Here is a 20,768-nt window from a genome sequence, read left to right on the forward strand (position 1 = left end):
CTAAGTGCATTTCATGCATGGATTAACCAGCTGCTAGCCAGTAGGGTTCAAATCCATGTGTGCTGCTTCCCAGCTAATAGGGAATGTGCTCAAGCACAAATTCTGCATCCAGCACATGAGGTCATGGCTACAAATGTATGAGCTACTGGAGGTTTTGCTTGTCTAGCACCTGCTAAAGCCCTGCTCTTATTGCTGTGGCTCTGCACTTATTTACTATGGTCTAATAATTTGGGAGAAAAAGCAAAGCATTTCAGTTATTGTATTTTTGAACCTATTATGAATAATATGTTTAACAAAATCTTTATGGTTAAGGTAGAAAATCCAGTGTTGGAAATTCATCAAGACTGATGAAGCTGCCAGGAGATGAGTCATTGTTTTCAGGACAATCTCAGTGGAGTCATAACAGAGCTTTTTTGATTATTTTTGTGTCTTTATATGTTTGATTTATCTTTTATTTTAATTTCTCTCCAAATTTCTTATAGTAGGACTGCAAAATAGGTTTGATATCTTCTGACCATTGGAGGGAAAGGGAAATAATGGTTCTGTCATAAAAAAGGATTGAAACTCTTTTGCCAGGTCATCTTATGAATGAAAGCATGTTTTGTGTAAGCTTTAGGGAATGTTTGATGATTAGTTTCTCCTGCAAATTTAGTGTTTGTTTCTGATCCATGGATTAGTTGGTTTCCATATCTTTATGAAATTTTTGAGAGTTTTTAATGGAAGAATTGACAGGTTGTAAGTTGGAATACGTCCTTGGAGTTCTTTAAAACAGAGCTCATTGACTTGGTTAATTTTGATTTATTTTCGAATATATAGAGATGTGAGAATGATAATCCAATTCTGCATGTCAAAAAAGGAACCAAGTGCATTCTTTTACCTGTGGAAAAAATGACTACTGCTTTTGGAAACACTGGTGTAGTGTTCCTTCAGCTGCGAAGAAAAAGCAAAACCCTTTCTCAAGGGGTTCTGAAGTATTCATAGAACTCTGATTCTCATTTTCCAGAAATTTCAATGAATGTCAAGTGTGTGAAGTAGAGAGGAGGCAGGAAATATTGTATCCAGACTGCTGGTTTGGATGTCCAGATGGAAGGAATGATGTCAAGCTGAGTCCCAGCAGGTTGTGTAAATACCTTCCAGTAAGAGTAGCTGGAGGGAAGTGCTGTGCAAGTTGAAAGTTTGCTCTGTGCAAGATCTTAAAATTGCTTAAAACCCATCCATGCGTCTGCCAAGTCAAATACATTTAAAGTATAATTATAATGAAGCAGCTTGGTTTAAAATGTGATCTGTGTTTCCTGAATAATTTCCTGATGCACTTATATGGGTATTTGCTAGAAGGGCTAAAAAGCATGGAACCAGTGTTATTTTTATTGCCATTTCCCCAACAAGCAGTCTGACTGGGAAAAAAAAAAAAAAAAAAAAGAAAAAAGTATGGAATCCTTAATTATCCTTACTTTGTTAAAATAGGTAGGCTTTGTATTAATGCCAAGTAAGAAATACTTTCCATGCCATTTCCATTTCCATATACCTTTCATTCCTTGAGAAAAGGTTTTCTTGGGTCTTGTTCTTGATCTTTTCAGCTGTAAAAACAGTTACATCCACTCAGTCACTGTTATACAAGGCTGACTTGGACCCTGGAAGAAATAGTGAACCACAAAGGAGGTGACAAATTTTGAAGGTTAAGATGAGGTATTTAATAAGACACAAATAAATAAACCCATTTGGTAGTGAAGGATACCTAAATTATTTTTTTTATTTTTAATTCTTGGAGTGTATTTCTGAACTGACAGGACAAGTATAGAGACATTATTAGCTCTAGATGAAAAGATAGCTTCAGTCTGATGAAATATAATCAGGATTGTTTACAAAATATCTATTGACAGTGTTGAAAGTGGGAATAAATTATTTAATTGCATAGAAAGTTCTTTGGCAGAGATGGAAACACTGAAGATTAAGAGAGAAAGAACAAAAAAAGACAAAAATTATGTACTGTATAGGGACAGGGAATATTTTCATGAGGAATTGTTGGTGCCAGTTGAAGAATATAGGAAATAGTGAACAATGGCTGCATTCAAAACCTCAGTGGTAACAGAATCCTGTTGATTTCTAAGAGTCTCAAATAGTAGTGAGATTAAAGAGTGGAGGCAATTGCTGAGAAAATGACACAAAAAGACTGGAATAATAATACACTAAACAGAACAGATGAAAGTGGTAGTGTGCAGTGGCTCTAAAAATCAGACAATGGTGATTTTGAATCAAACTGAAATTAAGTTTCAGTCACTGCTAGATTAGGGTGACCATCCTGATTTTTCCTTTTTGACGGACAGGGAGATTCTTTCTAAATGCAAGTAGCAGTTTCATTGGTATTAAAGTTTTGTTCTAATCCCTTTCCAAGAGGCTTGAAAGCCCTGAGCAACTTGGTCTGACCTCACAGCAGATCTTGCTTTGCGTGTGAGGATGAACTGGAGGAAAATACACTTTTGTGTCAGAGGCACTTGTAATGAAATTTTTGCTGTGAGATATTCCCATAGGTTTTGGCTTTGCTGAGCCAGGAACAATTTAGAGTATAATTAATTACTGTTAGAGATGGAAAAATTTTTCCACCTGTGGTTTTTTTCAGCTTTTTTTTCCTAGAGCATAATAATAATAATAATTTTTCTTTCATCTGAATACATCATTTATTCTCTTGCAGTGTCTCTACTAAGTGTATTCTCTTTGCTGAAGTGTTGTGCTGTCATGCAAATTGGACCTTCTACCAGCTTCCACAGGCTTGTCATCGCTGAAAGAAATGATATGTATTATTATAAGTTGTCTTTTTTACTTCAGTGCTGGCAGTTCTCTGCAGTGCCTGACATTTTTGAGAGGAAACAGCCTGTCACATTGTGGGCTTCAGGGAGGAAAGCTTTAAAATACAGGAAAAGGTCTAGGTGACATGACACTATTGCTTTTTTTGTTTGTTTTTTTTTCATTTTCCTGCTCTTCACTGCTCATATTTCATTAAATCTGTGCACGGAGTTGCAGTATGCAAGAGATTATTGGCCGAGGAGGGGCTGAATCAGGGTGGTTTGTCTATTCCCACACGATTGATGTGCAAACAGGGAGGGAACACATCAGTTTGCAGTGCAGCCTCTGGCATATTGCGCCAAAATACAGAAACACTTCTGGGGATGTTTCTGGGGAGATTTGTGCTCTCCAGGGCCCTTTGCTCCCTTCAAGGTGTCAGTTTGTTACTGCTGGATTAATGAACCGTTTTAGAGAGCTGGGAGTCAGCAGGGCAGAGGATGAAGTGTTGTGGAATGTGACAGTGTTCAACAGGAGGGAGCTGCTGCTGGTGCTCCTCATGGGACTGGCGAACGGCATGAGAAAACTGCCAGGTCACCCTTGCCTAGAAACAGCTCTGGTTCTCTTTCCAAAGTGCATGTGTTTGACAAAAATTTAGAAGAAAAAGAAAAAAAAATAAAGCGACACAAAAAAAATGCCAAGAAAATCAGCATAAAAATCTATGATGGTTATTAGTATAGTATGTGAGAAAATGCATGCATACAGACAGAGGGAGAAGGACTCTGAGTCTTTTAAAAGAAAAATAAAGCAAAAATAAACTCAGGGAATGTCACAGACCTGGCTGGTTTTGTCCTGTAAATTTGTGTGAAGTATCAGCAGCTTTTAGAGACCGTAATAAGCTAAAGAAATACATTAGTCTAATTGTGTTTCAGTTAAACTGCACATTATTCAAGGGAATATTATGTATCCCATTGTCTTTGTAATTCTGCAATGAACTATCCAAAATGTTTTGGATTATTTTGTAAATATTTTCCTTCAACTCATGCTCTCTCACTCACTGCCTGTCTCTTACATCAGTTTGCTCTGTGATTGTTGCTTAATCTTAAACATTGCTTTTTGAGGTGATCTTGGCTTTAAAATATTATTTTTATGAAATATATCCTTGATCTAGTTTTACAAGCATTACAAATATAAGATAATCATAATTGCTTTGAAAAAACTGTGTAATAGCTGAGTCTGTATGCTAAAGGATGCTTTAAGTTAGAACAGAAAATCTGACTGTGTTTAGTGTCAAGGAGCACCATGGAAAGCAATTACTTCATTAATCAATAATTTATCTATGTATCCAACGCTTTGTTTAGGGCAACACTGGGACAAGTACCCTGACTTTGTCCACTTTCCCAGTGCTAATATAACAGGGCTTTATTAACTGTTGATTACCCACAATTTCAGTTAAATTTTGTAAAAGTTACAGGACTGTCCATCTTGATAAGGAATTTCACTCTGATGCCTCCTAAAAATCTGACTCGATACTTTTGTCTGAGCTCCTCTGCTCTCTCTTTAATTTTTATCATTAAAATGAAGGTGATGTTTAATAACTGCATAATGCCAGGACTGCTAATATTGACTCAGCACTGATTAATATTCATATGTGCTCCTTCTTTTCTACAGAACTGTCTATCTTACAGTAAGGCTATCTGGGATGTTGGCTTTGGCCCTCTTAATCAAAAGGCAATCTTCATGTAGACTGATAAGATTTTCTGTGTCTAAATCTGACAGTTATTGCATCACAAGCAAAGCAAAATTAATAGTGTTCTCACTTGTGAAAGAGTTCTTATAAGGAAAATATCAAAGGCCAGAAAGCTTAGCTGAAAGCCACTGAAATTGTTCAGGTACTCTGTGACACAGAGGTAATATGATGTAGATTGGACAAGCCAAGGGTAACAGTATTACCAGAATAGAAAAATTACTTTGAACATATCTAGGAAAATGAAGAATATACGTATATATGCTGTCTTGAGTGTGTCTGTTTCTTGTAGAAACTTCTCCATTGCTGACTGAGGAGGCAGCTGGCTTTTTACCTGAAAGGAAATACTGGAAAATTCATCTGTTTTAAAGTGAACTAAACATAGCAAAGTAAATTCCTTTGCCTATGAAAACGATGCAATAAAATATTCATATAATTTTCCTTTTCAAGAACTGCATCCTTAGGCAGCTCAATTAAATGAAAGCACACAAGAGAAATATTTTTGTTAGAACACTGCATTTCTCAACACCACTAAGCATAAACTTCAGTCCAAAGCTCAGATATTGAAGTTTTCGATAGCTGTTTCCCTGAATTTTTAATATTGAAACTAAATTTACACTTTTAATTGAGCTAACTGTGGCTTGTTTCAGTATTAAGCCTGTGACTGAAAATTTAGAGATTTGTTACACAACCTTTTAGATGTGGAAAGGCACATGGGCTGTGTGGTGTAATAACAGGAATAGTAATGGCACTTTTGTCATTGGAGTCTCCGTGCCCCTATGCAATGACAGCTCCTTGATTGAAGGAAGCTAGGCTATGCTTATAAATAAATCGATTCTGGGAATATTTATTCATTTTCATAAGTCTCCTTGAAAAATATTGCGAAATATTTATCTTAAAAATAAGTATTCTGTGCTTTAGATTAACACCTCATACTTTTAGTACTCATTTAGTGCGTTTTTCAGAAGTTAATTGCAATGATCTGGAGCAGCATTAACTTGCCATTCTTTCGTTCCCTGAAGGAATTCTTAAGGCTTGGATTGTGAAGGAACTTGGGAATCTGTAAAGCATAAGGAAAAAGAGCACTTATTCCAATGTTATGCCAGTTTACTTCTGCATCTAGGTAAAACTTGAATTCTCAGATTTAAGCCAGAGTTCATCTATCAATAGCCATATTCTTACCCTGGAATTCCTCCCTCTGCCCCCTCCCTCCTCCCAAAAGTATCAGACATTCAGGGCTCTGGTCGTTGTTTCTATTTTTTCAGTCTTGAGTCTCTTCTGCAAAACAATATCTTAGGCCACCATCTGCTCACACCAACCTTTCAGCTGGATCTCAAGTTCTTCTTAACCACAGGTTTATTTCCACTCTACTTAATGATTATTATGATTTTTTTTTTGCTCTTTAGTATTTCCAACAAATTCTCTACTATTTTGCAAGGCAATTATATCATAGGCTATAATAGCAAACAATAGAAATATGATTTCTGTTGAAGATCTGTGGAATTGTATAATAACATAGGGAATGACCTGTGAGCTCTGGGAAATAACTTGAGATACACAAGTAAAGAAAACTTTGAAATTCAAATATAAATAAACTTCTTGATGTTTCTTGTAGCCTAAAATATTTTATTTTACTTCAAAGACACAACTAAATAATAATTTTGTCTGAGGCAGAAAACTGCTGTTTTCATAACTTCTTTTAAGTGAGAGTAGTTGCATTTATTCATTGTACTCGGAATTTGCTTTATTCATTTTATTATTTGCTTTATTCATCTGAGAATCCTGCAGTGCTGGATCAGGGTGATGAGATCCTTTAGAGGAGAACAATCTCAGGATCTCAGACACATGACTGTCTCAACCCAGCAGCAGTTAGATTACATTTTCCACTCCAGGTTCACTTTAATCAATCTTCCTCTTATTATCCAGAGACAGCAAAGCAGAGAGAGCTGGAAGAGCTGTGGCAGAAGCTCAGGGGTTTCAGTGGTGTGCAGATTGCTGCCTCAGGAGCACTGCAGTGTCGTGATTCAGTCTGGTGACCTGTCAGAAATTAAAATCAAATGTCACAGAGTCTTGCTAAACTAATTAAGGTTACAGGAAGCTTATCAGCCAGAACTGCTCCATTTAACTTCAGTGCATGAAATCCATTGTACTGTGAGGCTGCGCCATTATCTAAATCACCATGGAAAAACATAAATATAACAGAAATATTATAAATACTGGCTACCCTCAGTAGACTCAGATTCATGCTCTTGATGCTGAAACCCTACAGCCTCTTGTTTCAGATTTCATATATCAGGGTCAAAACTTTCCTGCTGCCACTCATTTGGCTTTCAGGGCCAAATCTCTTGCTTGATTCTGTAACATGGTTTTTCTGAGAGCTGTGGTGGAAGATACACAGCCCATCTCGGCTGCTTTGCTCAGTTGACAAATGAGAATTGCTGATGAATGATTCCAGGAGAGTTGCAGCAAAATAAATGGTAAGCTTGGTGTTGGGATCTTCTTTTTGGAAAGATCATAAACTTGTGAAGATGTAATTCCCATCAAGGAAAATTTCCCTAGTAAGTTTTGGGAGACTCAGTTAATTACAAATGTTTCACAGATTTTAAGCCAGCTTGGGAAGTCAGATGTGATAGAGGGAATTCAACTTGAATTCTGTGTAAGGTTCCTGATGTCATTGTTTGTGGCTTTTTTATATGTTTTGCGGATTTTTTTTTTTTAATTTTGAAGATGTATAGAATGTGAAAAATACTTTTTTTGGAAGGGCATATGACTATTTTGGCATTTCTTTGGTATCATCCATTCCTTCAGCCATTCTTTCTACTTTTATATGTCACTTTGTGTATTTTGTGGTGTCTCCAGCATTAAGCAGACTTTTTATATTATTTTTTTTCTCAATGAGAGACTGAGAGATAATTTTGAATCAAACATTGTAGTGGTTGGTTTTAAATTAAAATAGGATTGAAAGGATTGTCAATCAGCAGTTTTAAATGTTATCAACAGTTTTTGAAATGTACATGTTAAATAAATATAGTGCTTGTGCAAAATCTTCAGCTTCAAGCATCTTCAGAAGGGAATTATTTTGTTTTAAAACAGCCATATGTGGAAATGTAGTAAAGCATTTTTACAAGTTAGTAATATCCAGGAATGTGATGAGGAGTGGACTTAAGCCAAACCACAAATGAGTTCTCCATTCATTACTGCAGAGCTGTGATTAATAGTTTCTTCAACTTCACTGTCTTATACTATGTTTACAATATACAGAATGTTTATTATATACATTAGATATTGTATATTTCTTCTGCTTATTTTTTTCTCCTCTGAAGTTTCCTGCCTTTTTTGCTTCCAGTGTTTCAGTAGCTGTTTTCTAGCCCTGTTAATACACGTGTTGGTTACAGTTTTAAGCTGCAGTGTGAATCAGTCCTGATTTGTGTAATGCAGAAGAAGGAGCTATATTTTAAATGTGTTTTCTCACATTGGACCTTATTATTATGCTTTGAAAAAATTTACATCTGGTAGAGTCTTTTGCATTAGACACCCACTGTCATTGTGAATATTCATGACCTCTATTTCCTTTTTTGCCTTGATCCTTTTTCCAAAATAAAAAGAGGATCAGCAATATGTCAGTTATTGGCCCATGGGTAGGTTTAGCCAAGGCCTGTGTTCTACTCTTTTTAAACTAATAATAGGCCCAAACTGATTTTTCTCTTGTTTTTTTTTTTTCTTAAACATATATTTGAGAGCATGAATGAAATGCCAGAACATAAGTAAGAATGCCAGTATTCAGATTTGATGCTTTCCTGTCCAGTATCTTCTGTTACATAATTGAAGTTGATGGCCTATTCACTGACACCATGTCTGTCTGTAATATTCTATTTTTTCTATTTATTCTTCTATTTATCTAAATAAAAGTTTAAATCCTCAGTGTATTTACACTTCCAGCAGCTAAAATGTTTGCAGGCAACCACTGCACAGAGTTGATGTGCAGAATAAAAGTTAGTTATGAATATGCTAATACTAATGAAACGGTTTGATACTTTTGTATTCATATGAATAATATGCTTAAACATTAACTTTGTCTTATATTTGCTGCTCTTTTGTTCATTGTATGAAATAAAGAGGAGGGAAAGTGGAAAGGGTGAGGTGAGGAAAAAAGGAGATATCTTTTCTTTGATCACAGTAGAATAGGGGTAATGATCCATTTTCTGATGCCTCAATTTTTGCTCTGGACAGAATAAAAAAACTTTATTAAATTTAAATCGAGGCAAACAATGGAATAATAATGAAATCATTAAAATAATGAAACTTAGAAAATTGATAATATTTACAGAAAATATGTTTGCTTCTTTATATAGTGTAGGTTTTTCTTGCAACTTGGTCAACACTAGTACAGTTTTATACAGTTTTTCGTGTCCAGGGCAGCTGAGGAACCTCTTTATTTCTATGGGAGAAGTGTCTGTGTGGCTGTGCTGCAAACAGTCAGTGCCTTTGTAGTTTGTGTCTGTGCCATGCTTTACACTGACCCCATCATCAGGAGCTTTGGGCTTGGAGTTCTCTCAGCTCATTAGAATTAGTTCCTTGTGCAAGGCTGTGAAAATGAATTTGCTCCTGTTTCCTCTAACTTATACTGGTTCTGACAGTCTCATCTTTTGAATTTAAAAGGATGCTAAACCTTAACAAAATAAAATCATCCTTTCCTTCTATTCCTCTACTTCTTTTGTGTTGCTTCTCTTCCTAGAGACGAGATATTTGCATGTTTGTTTTGATGGGGAATGCCCATATTTCATGTGAGTTTAACAGACTTTTTTCTTGTCTAGATGAGAGTGTTCTTAATGTCAACATGTAAAGGGTCTCGGGATACTTTAGGGACATTTTGTACCAGCACACCTTTTTTGAATTACTTTTTCATTTGGGATTTTGAGAACAGATGCCTCTCTCCTTTCTGAGGAATAGATCACAGTTTATGTTACAGGTTTTGCTTTTTTCTATCTTATCAATTTCACTTTGAAATATGTAGCTTGAAACATCTTTGGGGTTTTTTAAAATTATCATTAAAAATAAAAACCTAAATTCAAAAGCTTGTGAGAGTTTTATAATAATTTCAAAGGAGTTCTGTTTTGACCATCAGAAACTCCAGTCACGTCTGAAAACTAGGGCCAACAGATGACAAATAATTTTTAGTCAGAACACCAGCTCTTTCTGGAACACAGTGTGTTTGATTTTAAACTCCAGCCTGGTGACTTGGCTTTTCTTTCAGCTATGCCAGTGCTCCAAATTTACAGTTTTATGTAATTCACTTCTATGCAATGAACCATGTATGTTTAGGGTTTTTCCTCCTCTTCTTTTCCTCTTTTACTGAGGTGTAAGAAGGAAAGCATGTTCTATGCATTTATGCAATATATTAATACATGTAGGTTATTCCTTGGAATAGGAATAAAATGCAGCTTTCCAAGGATAATAGGGAATCAATTGCTGCAGATCATTACTTGATGATGTGATATATTAGTATAATGAAGACTAATAAATTTTCCAATGGAGATTTTCTGATTGCTGGTTATGAATCAAATCCTGCAGAACAGTGATGAAGCATAACAGTAAAATTCTTTAGATGTAGGTGGAACACTTGCAAGCAGAATTTCATCCTGACCCTGGGGAGGTGGGAGGAGATTTCAGATCATTAAAACTGATCAGATTGTAGAACAGCACCAGGTGAATATATAGGTGAATATATTTGGTATTCAAACAACTGGAAAGGTTTATTTGGTGTTTGCCTGCTGAAGTCCCTGCAGAGTGGCTGTTGTGGCACCTGGCTAAAGGTGCTGGGGTTGCAGGCATGGCCAGGGGTGCTGCAAGGGAAGGGGATTGGCCTGGCACCAGTGCAGACTGGAGGGACAGCAGTGATACCATCTGTGCTTTGTGTTGGGAAGGAGGAAATGCAGTAACTATTCACAACAGAACATGTATTTCCCCCTGCTTCACTGAAAATTGAAGAGACATTTTCAAGCCCATGTACATGGCCTCTTCTGGAGAGGGATGAGAAAAAAACAATAAGAGTCTTTCCTCCACTGAGATGCACATTTCTATAAAAAATAGTTTATACTGATTGTTCTGAGTGCACACTGTTCTGCAGAAGAGGCAGGGTCACTTCGTTCCAAGGTTCTGTGTCATTGCTTACAGAATTCTGCTGAAATAGCCATAGTTCTCACAGACCCTCCCTAGTTCAAGGGTGGGTATTGTACATTGTAAAGAGAATAATTACAGCAACCCAATTTCAGTGATTTCCTACTGGGGTGTTCAGTCTGGGAAACTGCAGAATAAGAAAAATTTATTTTTGTATTATCTGAGGCATTCTATATAGTGTTCACATGTCAAACATCCTTCTAAATGAGAATGCTTGTAAAATACACTTGTGGCATATGCTTTTGAAGTAGTTCAGCAGGAAGATAAATTTTTCTTTTCCAACTGTAATAAAAATGCTTTAAATAGTGGACTCTCCTTTACAATATAAAGCAGGGAATAAGAACTGATATTGCCGTTTATGTGAGTCTTTCTCCACAGGGTTGCTCTCAATATATTTTTGTACTATTTGTAGAGGTTTTTTTAGCACTGGCTAAATATAATGATTATTCTGCATCTGGATAACAATTTTGACCAAGGTATAACCTTTGTAAATGCATTATTCTTTAAAAATCAAGAGGTCAAAACATCTCTGAAGCACTGTACAGTGGTGGCCTGCATCAAGACAGTACAAGTCTCATAATACTGTGAATAATTACTGAGATGCTAATTGTGCTCTCTGAATTGTCCCCCTGAAGTAACCAGAGTTACTTAATCTGTAAAATTAAGGCAAAGTATTTAGTTTAGGAACCTTCAAAAATTCCCATTGGTTTCAGTGCCCAGGGAAAAGTTAACAGACTTTGAAGAAATTTTCATTTAGGGAAGTCTTTGGGTGGTGACTGCAAGAGACAGAAGACTTGATCCAGAGCTCTATTGAATACAGTGGAGACCCTGAAATTAAATTTGGATCTGTGAATGTTCCTATTTCCTAGAACTCCCAGGCTTGTAAAGTGCTACAGGCTGTTAAATGTCTACAATTTTTAAATTTTATTTTTAAATATTGAAGTAATAGCTTTCAAGTCATTCATTAAATTTAAATGCCCTATCTTCTTTGTGTTCTCACTGCTGTTATTAAGCACATACAAGTTGTTTAGTACCGTAAGAGTAAATAAATCTACTCATGGAAATTCTGAACAGAAATGTTTGCCTTTAGGAACAGTAACAATGAATGCATATGTATTTGCATTGAGGTTTTTTTGCATATGCGTGTTTCAATGCACACTTGTTCTGTTTGTTTTTTCTGCTCCCAGGACTATACCTTGACAATGTACTTCCAGCAAGCGTGGAGGGACAAGAGGCTGTCCTATAATGTAATACCTCTAAACCTTACCCTGGACAACAGAGTAGCTGATCAGCTCTGGGTGCCTGATACCTATTTCCTGAATGACAAGAAGTCATTTGTTCATGGTGTTACTGTGAAGAACAGAATGATTCGTCTGCATCCAGATGGAACAGTCCTTTATGGGCTCAGGTCAGTATGAACATTTCTAACTCTTCTGCCTCTTAATTTAAAACCATGATTAAAAACTGAAAATAAAAACCTTTCCTTGTTCTTTTTTGTTTGTTTTTTAATGCTTTTTATTTCTGTGTTCTGTATAACTGATGATATTCCAGAAAAAAAAAAGTATTCTAAGCTTGTATTGTAAATCTAAGGATTTTATTTTTATACAAATTTTGGAGATAAACTATTTTTAGTACAGTTCAGAGACTTGTATTAAAAACAAATAAGACTGTAAATATTATTTGAAATACTCATTCTGGATTGAAAGCCTAGTTTAGAACTGCTTCTTCAAAGAAATTGAAATATGAAATACAAAATGAGGATTAGAGGAGAAAACAGAAAATGTATATGACAGCTGAACTGATAGTTTAACTGATATGCTTTAAAAATATTTTTGATTGAATATTAGATTGGTTTGAATGCTACCCAGATGTATCAGCTTTCTGGTTTTCACTAAGATGTGGTATGGCTTGAAGTGTTTTACAGCCTGTTGTTCTGTGTGACTGTATGGAGAGGGGTGACTGGGAAAATCAACAAAAGGGCTTCACTCTTGAGAAGCTCTGAAAACTTGGGAAATTGTCTGTTTAGTGATGTCAGCAGGATAAATTATTGCTGAGAAATGGATTTAAAAATATAACTGAAAAAGGTGACTGCCAGTGCTGTGTGGGTAGGTACCAAAACAGCAGGAAAGCATTGCCTGGGTTAACAACAGGAAATGCTGCAGAGCTGGGGATTGTGTTTACCAAAGTTTGCTGTGTCCAGTTGTGTTTTCTGTGGGAGCAGGTCAGGCTCTGGCACTGTGGCTGTGAGCAAGTCTGGAGTTGATTGTTCAATGAACCAACAGATACTTGGTTCCTTGAAATGCAGCTTAGTTTAAAGTGAAATATAATCCAGCTACATAACACATTTATATTAATGGAGTGAGAGCCAGCATAACGATGGTTTGTTTTCAATTTAAGATTCTGAAATCATAATCTTTATTATTTTCTCCAAGAATAAATTAGAAATAAGTATCAGATTAATGTCTTCAATAAGGCTAACTTTTTTTTTGCTATTTGTGCCATTTTTTATTCTGAGTGCTTAAGCATCTGTAATAATTTCTGTTTTTTTAAAAGGTTGGTAAACAGTAAGTAGAGCTCACAAAAAATTGTCCATAGAAGAATCAAGTAAAAAGAAGTTTTGTTTTCTGGGAGTTTCTTTTGATGCTCATTTGTTTCTTAAAACCCTCAAAACCTTTCATGAAATATACTTTTAAGGTTTTGAGGGTTTTGTTTGTTTCTTTTCTTTAAGCTGCACCAGTCTTGATACTGCTTGATTGTTTTGGGTGAAACCTTTCCTCCTTTTCATTCAGCAGAAGTAGCAAATCAGTTTTAACATCTCTTATGAGATGCAGTAAAGTCAAATGGTATCTATTCTTCACTTAAAGCTGTTTAATGTAATTAGTGGAATCATTATTAATGCTTTGAGCCTTTATTTCCCAGAGTTATTTTCCTCAATACTTGCAATCCCAATGTGTTATCCAAAATGGTTTTAGAATAATTCTAAAGTGGGATTTTTTTTCTATCGTAGGACTTGTGCATGGCCCAGAGTTAAAGGTATTTAGACAGCTTTTTTTCCTAGGTAAAAAAAATTGACTTTAGGAAATAATTTTCTGGCATACCTAGCAGTCTCACATTTGAGATTATCAGTTCTTAAATCTCTTTTAAGTCTCCACGTGGTGCATTTCCAGAGTGCTCTTTGCCCTGTGAGCTGGCACAGGGTGAATGCTGGCTGAGAACTGTACCGAGGGGCAGGGCGCGTGTCACCCAAGGCTGGGGACTGCAGTTGCCTCAGTGCTGTGGCAGCTCTGTCCTTGGGCAGCACAGAGGGGAAGGGCACTGCTGGTCCTTGTTGTTCTGGGCTGGGGACTGTGGAACATAGCAGGGACTTAATAGAGGACATGGTAAGAGAACTGCTTCTTACAGGTCTAATTCTTAATGAACCCCAGACACGCCTTGTGAAATGCAGAATTGATCCTGCTCCTCATACTCAGCCCAACCCCCTGGGCTGCATGGGAAAAATGCACCAGTGGAAATACACCAGGGTTATGTGACTGCCCGTATTCTGCTTTTTGCCTTCCCTGGATCAAGTGGCAATCAATGATCTCATTCTAATATGAAGGTTTTCATTTTATAGCTTTAAGTAGCTTTATCTATTTAATCTAAATTCAACTCAGATTTATTGTTATTTCAAATGTCCACATAACTGATATATTTAATTCTGCTTATTAGTAATTTCCACATCTTAAAAATGCCTGCTTAGGGAGTTGTATTTCTCACATATCTAAAACCCCTTATCACTATTTATTCTGAAAATCTACTGTTGTTGCTGCATTAATTTACCTTGTACTTGCAGTCACATATTCTTACTGTGGGATTCATTTTTCTGAAGTGAGATTCCTTTAAGTATCAGCCTGAAATGTTTCACTTCCCTATACATCTACTTATAACCATCATAAAATACACACATGAATAAATGTTGCTGTGAATTTGGTTGCATTTACCTTGATTGCTGTAACCAAATCCATTGAACAGCAAGTGATTTTATCAGTACAAATGTAACCATCCCTTTCTTTGTGTCCCTGCAGTTGAATTTCTATTTCCTACAGCAAGCAGTGATCCCTTAACGTTGTTCTCTTTGCTTTTGTGAGCAGAGCCCATACATGGTGTGCACGCCATATCTGATTAGATTTGATGTTGGGAAGGTGAATTTCAGGAAGGACTAAGGGGAAGTTTTGTGAGCACCTGGATTATGCTGCTGCTGAAAGCAGGGAGAAAAAAGAGAAATGGCTAATAATAAATGGCTAATAATGGATGGAGATATCTAAATGGCTGGTATGTTGTCCTCATAGCCTGCCTTCTCCACTGCAATAGGGCATGAGTTAAGGGCATATCTAAATTCTTGACCTTGTTTTTACAGAGAACATGACTTGCTGGCTGCTTTTAGGTTAAGAAGGACTTTTATTTCTGAGGGATAACTGCCAGCTATTTATGTTTTGGGAAAATGTTTTATTTAGTATTTTTTTCATATTCCATCTGTCAAGAAAATTATTCACTGCTGCCAAGACTAGGACATTCATTAGATGATATACTTAAATCACCTAAATGGTAGAAAATTGTAAACATGTAGTCTTAAATGAAGAGTCATTACAGGGAAAATTACCATGTTGGAAATTAAGATGACTTGCAAGAGGATATTAGTGATTTGACAACATTTAGAACAGTAAATTTAGGCATTCAAATCTAGGATAGATTTTGTGCTGGTGCTCACACCTATATATGCAATTACTGACTTTTCATTTGCCAACACTTGCCAAAGCTAATTCACAGGCTGGCATGCAGTTGTTTACTCTTGCACAGGAAATGAGGTTAATTCCATTTCTGTGTCCAGGTTTTCAAGGCTGTTAGTATACACAGACATGTGTAAGAGCCCTTAAATCTTGTATGCAGGTGGTCAAAGCAAGAAATTTTTGGGAACTTGGAGAAATAAATGCAAATGTAGTAAAACATCATTTCAAACTGAAGTCATGTAGCTGTTGCCAAGACTTGAAAAAATGGAATACTGTACAATTATGTAGAATTTCAAGTACAAAGAATTTCTGCATTAACAAGGAATCATTACCACCCCAATCTGATTATTTGGAAATCCTGGGGCAGGACATGTCTGATAATGGCTCTTTTCTTGCAAAAATATAGATCCAGCATAAGGAAAGCAACGTAAATTCCAGTGTGTCTCGTAAGTGAATTAATTGTTGTTTTAAATAAACAAGGTATCAGCTCTGGCCCAAGGTGTGCCCAGATGCTATTTTCCTTTCTCATGCAAATAGTTCTTTTGTAAGTTCCAAGGAATAAAGCAGAGAAATGCAACTACTGTTATTTCTATTAACACTGTATCTGTGAACTGAAGATTTGGCCATGAAACAAATGATCGAGCTTCTCTGCTCAGTTATTCCATTTGGTGAATTGAGCACTAAAACCTACCTTCTCACAGGGGTGTTGTGAAGATTAATTAATTAGTTTGTAAAGTGCTTTGATCCCATAAAACACTACACAAGTGCCAAGCATTATTATGAAGAATTATAAAATGCCAGCCCTCATGTGCACCTTGGGATGGCTGGGTTATGGATACAAATCTGCTTTATTTTCTCAGAATCCCATTGTTCCACTTTCCCTACATAGCAGCCCATTCACAAAATGAGCCAGTTTTAGGAAAGATACAATTTCTGGGGGGGGAAAACAAGGGAGATCATTGACTCTCATAAATATCTCTTTTCAATTACAGACTCATAGATTATTATGCATTTTTCTGTAGGATTTGGAATGGCATCTTTTCACCATTCCTTCTCAGCAGGAGGGAGAGTAGTTGTGTTTTAAATATCTCTCCTATCTGAAAGAAAACAAAGGATATCTTTCTATTTCAGTCCCTTTATTAGATTTTAAGTATGGGATAAGTATTCAGAAGGGTCTTTTGCTTTCATTTTTTTATGAAGTAGCTGCTAAGTCATTAGTATGTGAACAATTAATTCAATTAAGCTTAATAAAAAAAAGCTTTAGGTCACAGGAATCCTTTCCATTAAAAGCCCTATTATCCAAAATTATTACATTGCAATGAAGTGAAAAGAATTCAGAGTTTTATTGCCTAACAGACAGACTGTGGCATTTAGTCTTTATTAGTAAGAAAAACTCCATCAGCTACAGAACCATGAAATAGTTTAAGTTGCTCCAAGGGTATTGCATATTCCAAAAAACAAATAGAGGTCATCAAACATTTAGTCTTAAATTAAAATATAATAATTTATATAATTTAGAATTACAGCAGTCTATCATTTCTCTTCTGCAATGTCTTTGATAATATTTGAGCGAATAGTTGGTGACCCTGAGAAGGGAGATTTTCCAGTTGGAAGGACACACATAAAAATCTCAGAATTCTCTGATCAATACTCAGCTTGATAGATGCTAAATGTGTGTATACAAACACATGCTTACATATATGATATATATTTCATAAATAAATACATTATATTTGTATATGTATAAATTCTACTTGCACATACTGGGGTTTTTTTACTAAAATTGGTAAATCTGAGATGGATTTCAGAAGTAGGAGCAGGGTTGGGGTCCTTATGTGTATATAGGACACTGTAGAACTAATAATACCCCTTGTGGGTCACACATAATCACTTTCTAGTTGTTGTGATTTTAGAGATGACGCTTTTCTTTGACATTTTAATGTAAGTCGTTTTAGATTACTGTTTATTGAATGGAAGAATATGGGGGTTTTTCCCCCTACCAAATGTCTTATCTGAAGGTGTAAGTACTTGGATTTAGTTTTTATTCTAGTTAAATATCTAGTTTGGGTAATTTTTTCACCCAGGACACATTTCCTTTATGTTTGAATGCATTTTCTGGGAAGATAATTACTGATTTGTTCACCCATTGTTTTATCCTACTTTGTTATTAAACTTTAAACATTGGTAAAATGTTTTCTGAGAGATAAGGATTACCTAAACTCCTCAGGTGTAAGGGGTTTGTTGGGGTCTTTTTTACTTGCATCTCCTGGATCCATTTCTTTATTTCTCTGAAAATTCAAATTTCTTGTGCAAAGTATTGAAGAGAGCTCTTCCTTGAACAGTTTTCAGTCCTGCTTAGCAGGAAAGAAACTAGGATAAATTATAAGAAATTCTGGGGGTTTGTGCTTCCAGGTATGTTCTCCAGACTCAGGATGCGTGTAAGGCCTCTGCAGAAGAGCATTTAGAGCTGTGTCTATCAGTGATTTTTAGACGATAATGCAGATATTTCTACTTGCTGCTCAGTGACTAGAATTTTTTCCTCTCTAAATTACTTGTGTAAGATGATATTTTTTTTTTCTCTTTCTGAGTAGTCATTCCTAGAACATTTACTGCATCTGCTAGTCTAGAACTATCTGAGAAGAGAGAGAATAGAAAACGTTTGGAAAACCCTTTTTTAAAACGTACATGAATGTGCCATCTGTACGAGCAGATGGCAAGAATGTCTCAGGGCCAGGAGGAGGCTGTGAGATCACATCACAAGGAGAGAACTCCATGAGCCCTGTTCCTTGTGTCAGAGCAAGAAGGACCTCAGCAGTGCCCCACTGCCCTGGCCTGGGGGCTGCTCCCCCAGAATGGCTGGGCCAGCACAGAAGGTGTTGCAAGGTGGTGCCATCGGTACAGGGAAGGGTCCCCAGGGTTGGTGTTCTCTGGACATGATCTTTCCTGGCAGTTGCTCAGAAACAAGCAAATTTTCAGGACCCTGAATGGTTCTCACATATGGCTGTAAGTCCACATTCAGCATTTCCCAGGGAGGGTTGGCCAGAGTGCCTTATCCTGCTCAGCTTCTTTATTGAGAGGTCACTGTTTGCTCTGTCTTCATGGGGTGCAGTGGGTCATTTTTGAGAGCACTTTTTAAAAAAAACACAGCAAGTACAGAATATTGAATACATGTGACATCCTTCAATGGTTTACTTTTTTTTTTTTCTTTTTTTTTTTTTTTTTTTTGTGGTGGCAGCTGCTGACACATCTACACATCTTAGAGATCCCTCCAGGAATGGTGACTCCACCCCTTTAGGGCAGCCTGTTACCATGTTTAACAGCCCTTACAGTATAGAAATTTTTCCTAAAGCTCTCTCTACACCTCTCCTAGTTCAGCCTGAGCTGTTACTCTTGCCCTTTGCTTGTAACTTGGTAGGAGAGAATGACCCTCACCTGGTCCTCCTGCCAGGGAGCTGTAAAGGGAGAAGGTCTCCCCTGAGGCTCCTTTTCTCCAGGCTGAGCCCCCAGGTCCCTCAGGTGCTGCTCCAAACCCAGTCCCAGCTCCACTGCCCTTCTCTGGCCTTGCTCCAATGCCTCTATGGCCCCTCTTCCTTGCAGGGAGGGGTCCTGAACTGAGCCCTGCAGTTGTGTCAGTCATCCCAATCCCTTTCCACTATGGCAAATATATAATAATTTTTCTGCTGCACAATGGCCCTCTGTTCCTCATGCGTGTTGCCCAAAAAAATACTTACAGCTTATGGGTTTGTGTTCATTCGCTGACAGGGAGCTGTCTCAGGACTGCTTATTAAAACTCTGACATTTTAAAATATTTGCTCCAAAAATTTATCTTGAAAAGTGAAAGGCATATGAAAGCATAAGACCTTTTAATGTGGAAAAATATCCTTTTCCCAAAGCCCTTTGCAGGGTTGTAAAGCCACTGGGGATTATAAAGTTAACATTTGTTTTCACATAAAAAATGTAGTGATAGACCTTAACAATTCCTGCAAGACTGAGATATCTTTACTGTAGAAGGTGTTGCATCCTGCTTTTTTCCTATTTAAAGTGATAATGGAAAATTTATTCAGTATATATTGAAGAATGTTGTGGTGCATTCTCTTCAGTGTCAGAATGGAGAAAAACAGGGGGGTATGTAGCTGTTGGGGAAACACTTTGAGATCTCAGTTTAATTTGCATTAATGGAAACTGGAACAGAGTAGGGTCAGGAGCAAGTGCTCCAGCATTATCTGGCTGGCTTCTCTCTCAGGGATCATAACTTTCTAACCTACTTCAGAGTGCTGTTTCTGTCAATCCAGAACCTATTCCCATTTGGAGGTACCTGGGTAAGCATCAGAAATATTGGAATAAGAAGGAAAATTTTCTTTATCACAATGTTGTAATCCACAAATTCTGTGCTCTCTTTTTGTTCTTTGTAATGGTGAACTTTCTTTGTTGTGCAGGTTTTAACAGTGTTTGTAACTGGTAGAAATGCCGGCAAAAATTAGCTCTCAGCAATAGATCTTTGTAGCTTTGGAGTTTTTTAACTTAAAACCAAGATGTGTGCTTTAAAATAATAGTCTTGTACCTTAACAAGGCAATATGACTGATACTGCATAGGAAGAAACACTCACAACAAAATTTGGAATACTTCTGCTGATGTGAGAAACCAAGAAACATTAATTTACTGTAATCATAAAGCTTGTTACAGTCTACCCCATAGATATTTTTACTGAAATATTACAAATTTCAGGCAATGAAAAACTACTTGCAAAGAGCTTAGATGACCTGCAGGCCATTAGTTTGTGTTCAGCTGAGGAGGTAAATTATTGTTAGACCTTGCTGATAAGCCCTATCCTTCCAGGGTGATATCATCACCTGTGTTCTCACTGTATCATTCACTCTCTAGAAGAAGGATCATGGCTTTTCCCTTTGGTTCTCCCTGTAAAAAGCAGAGATGACCATCAGTGCACGAGATGGAAAACAAGACAAAGGCAAGGAGGCAAATACTGAATATTCACCCCTCTCTCCTTCTATTTTTCATTACACACAACAGGAGCTTATTTCATAGTTCCATCCCAGGATGTATCTTATTCTTGGCAAACAACTGAGAGTAAAACACTGTGCATCTTTAAACACCAATCTGTGGGCTGCTTTTGGGGTCCCAAAGCACCAACGGTTGGAATGTACAAATATTCCATAATGGTTATCCTGAAATGCCTTTGAATATTGTTTCACAGCATTAGTGTTGCTGCAGAAATGACACATGCAGCAGAGAGGAGATGACTTTTGTTGCTGTTGGATTTTTAAAGAGGTGGTAGAGTAGC

General features: G+C 36.7%; 1 protein-coding gene across 2 annotated transcripts in view; it reads left to right on the top strand.

The window, feature by feature from the left end:
- Positions 1 to 20,768, top strand: part of GABRB2 (gamma-aminobutyric acid type A receptor subunit beta2) — a 137,648-nt gene that overhangs the window by 35,917 nt on the left and 80,963 nt on the right. For both annotated transcript variants that reach the window (XM_036391479.2, XM_036391482.2), the window contains exon 6: positions 11,890 to 12,110. In XM_036391479.2, coding sequence (XP_036247372.1) covers positions 11,890 to 12,110 — 221 coding nt within the window. The remainder of the gene's footprint in view (positions 1 to 11,889; positions 12,111 to 20,768) is intronic.

This window comes from Molothrus ater, chromosome 15 (genome assembly GCF_012460135.2).
Source record: "Molothrus ater isolate BHLD 08-10-18 breed brown headed cowbird chromosome 15, BPBGC_Mater_1.1, whole genome shotgun sequence".
Classification (NCBI taxonomy): Eukaryota; Metazoa; Chordata; class Aves; order Passeriformes; family Icteridae; genus Molothrus; species Molothrus ater.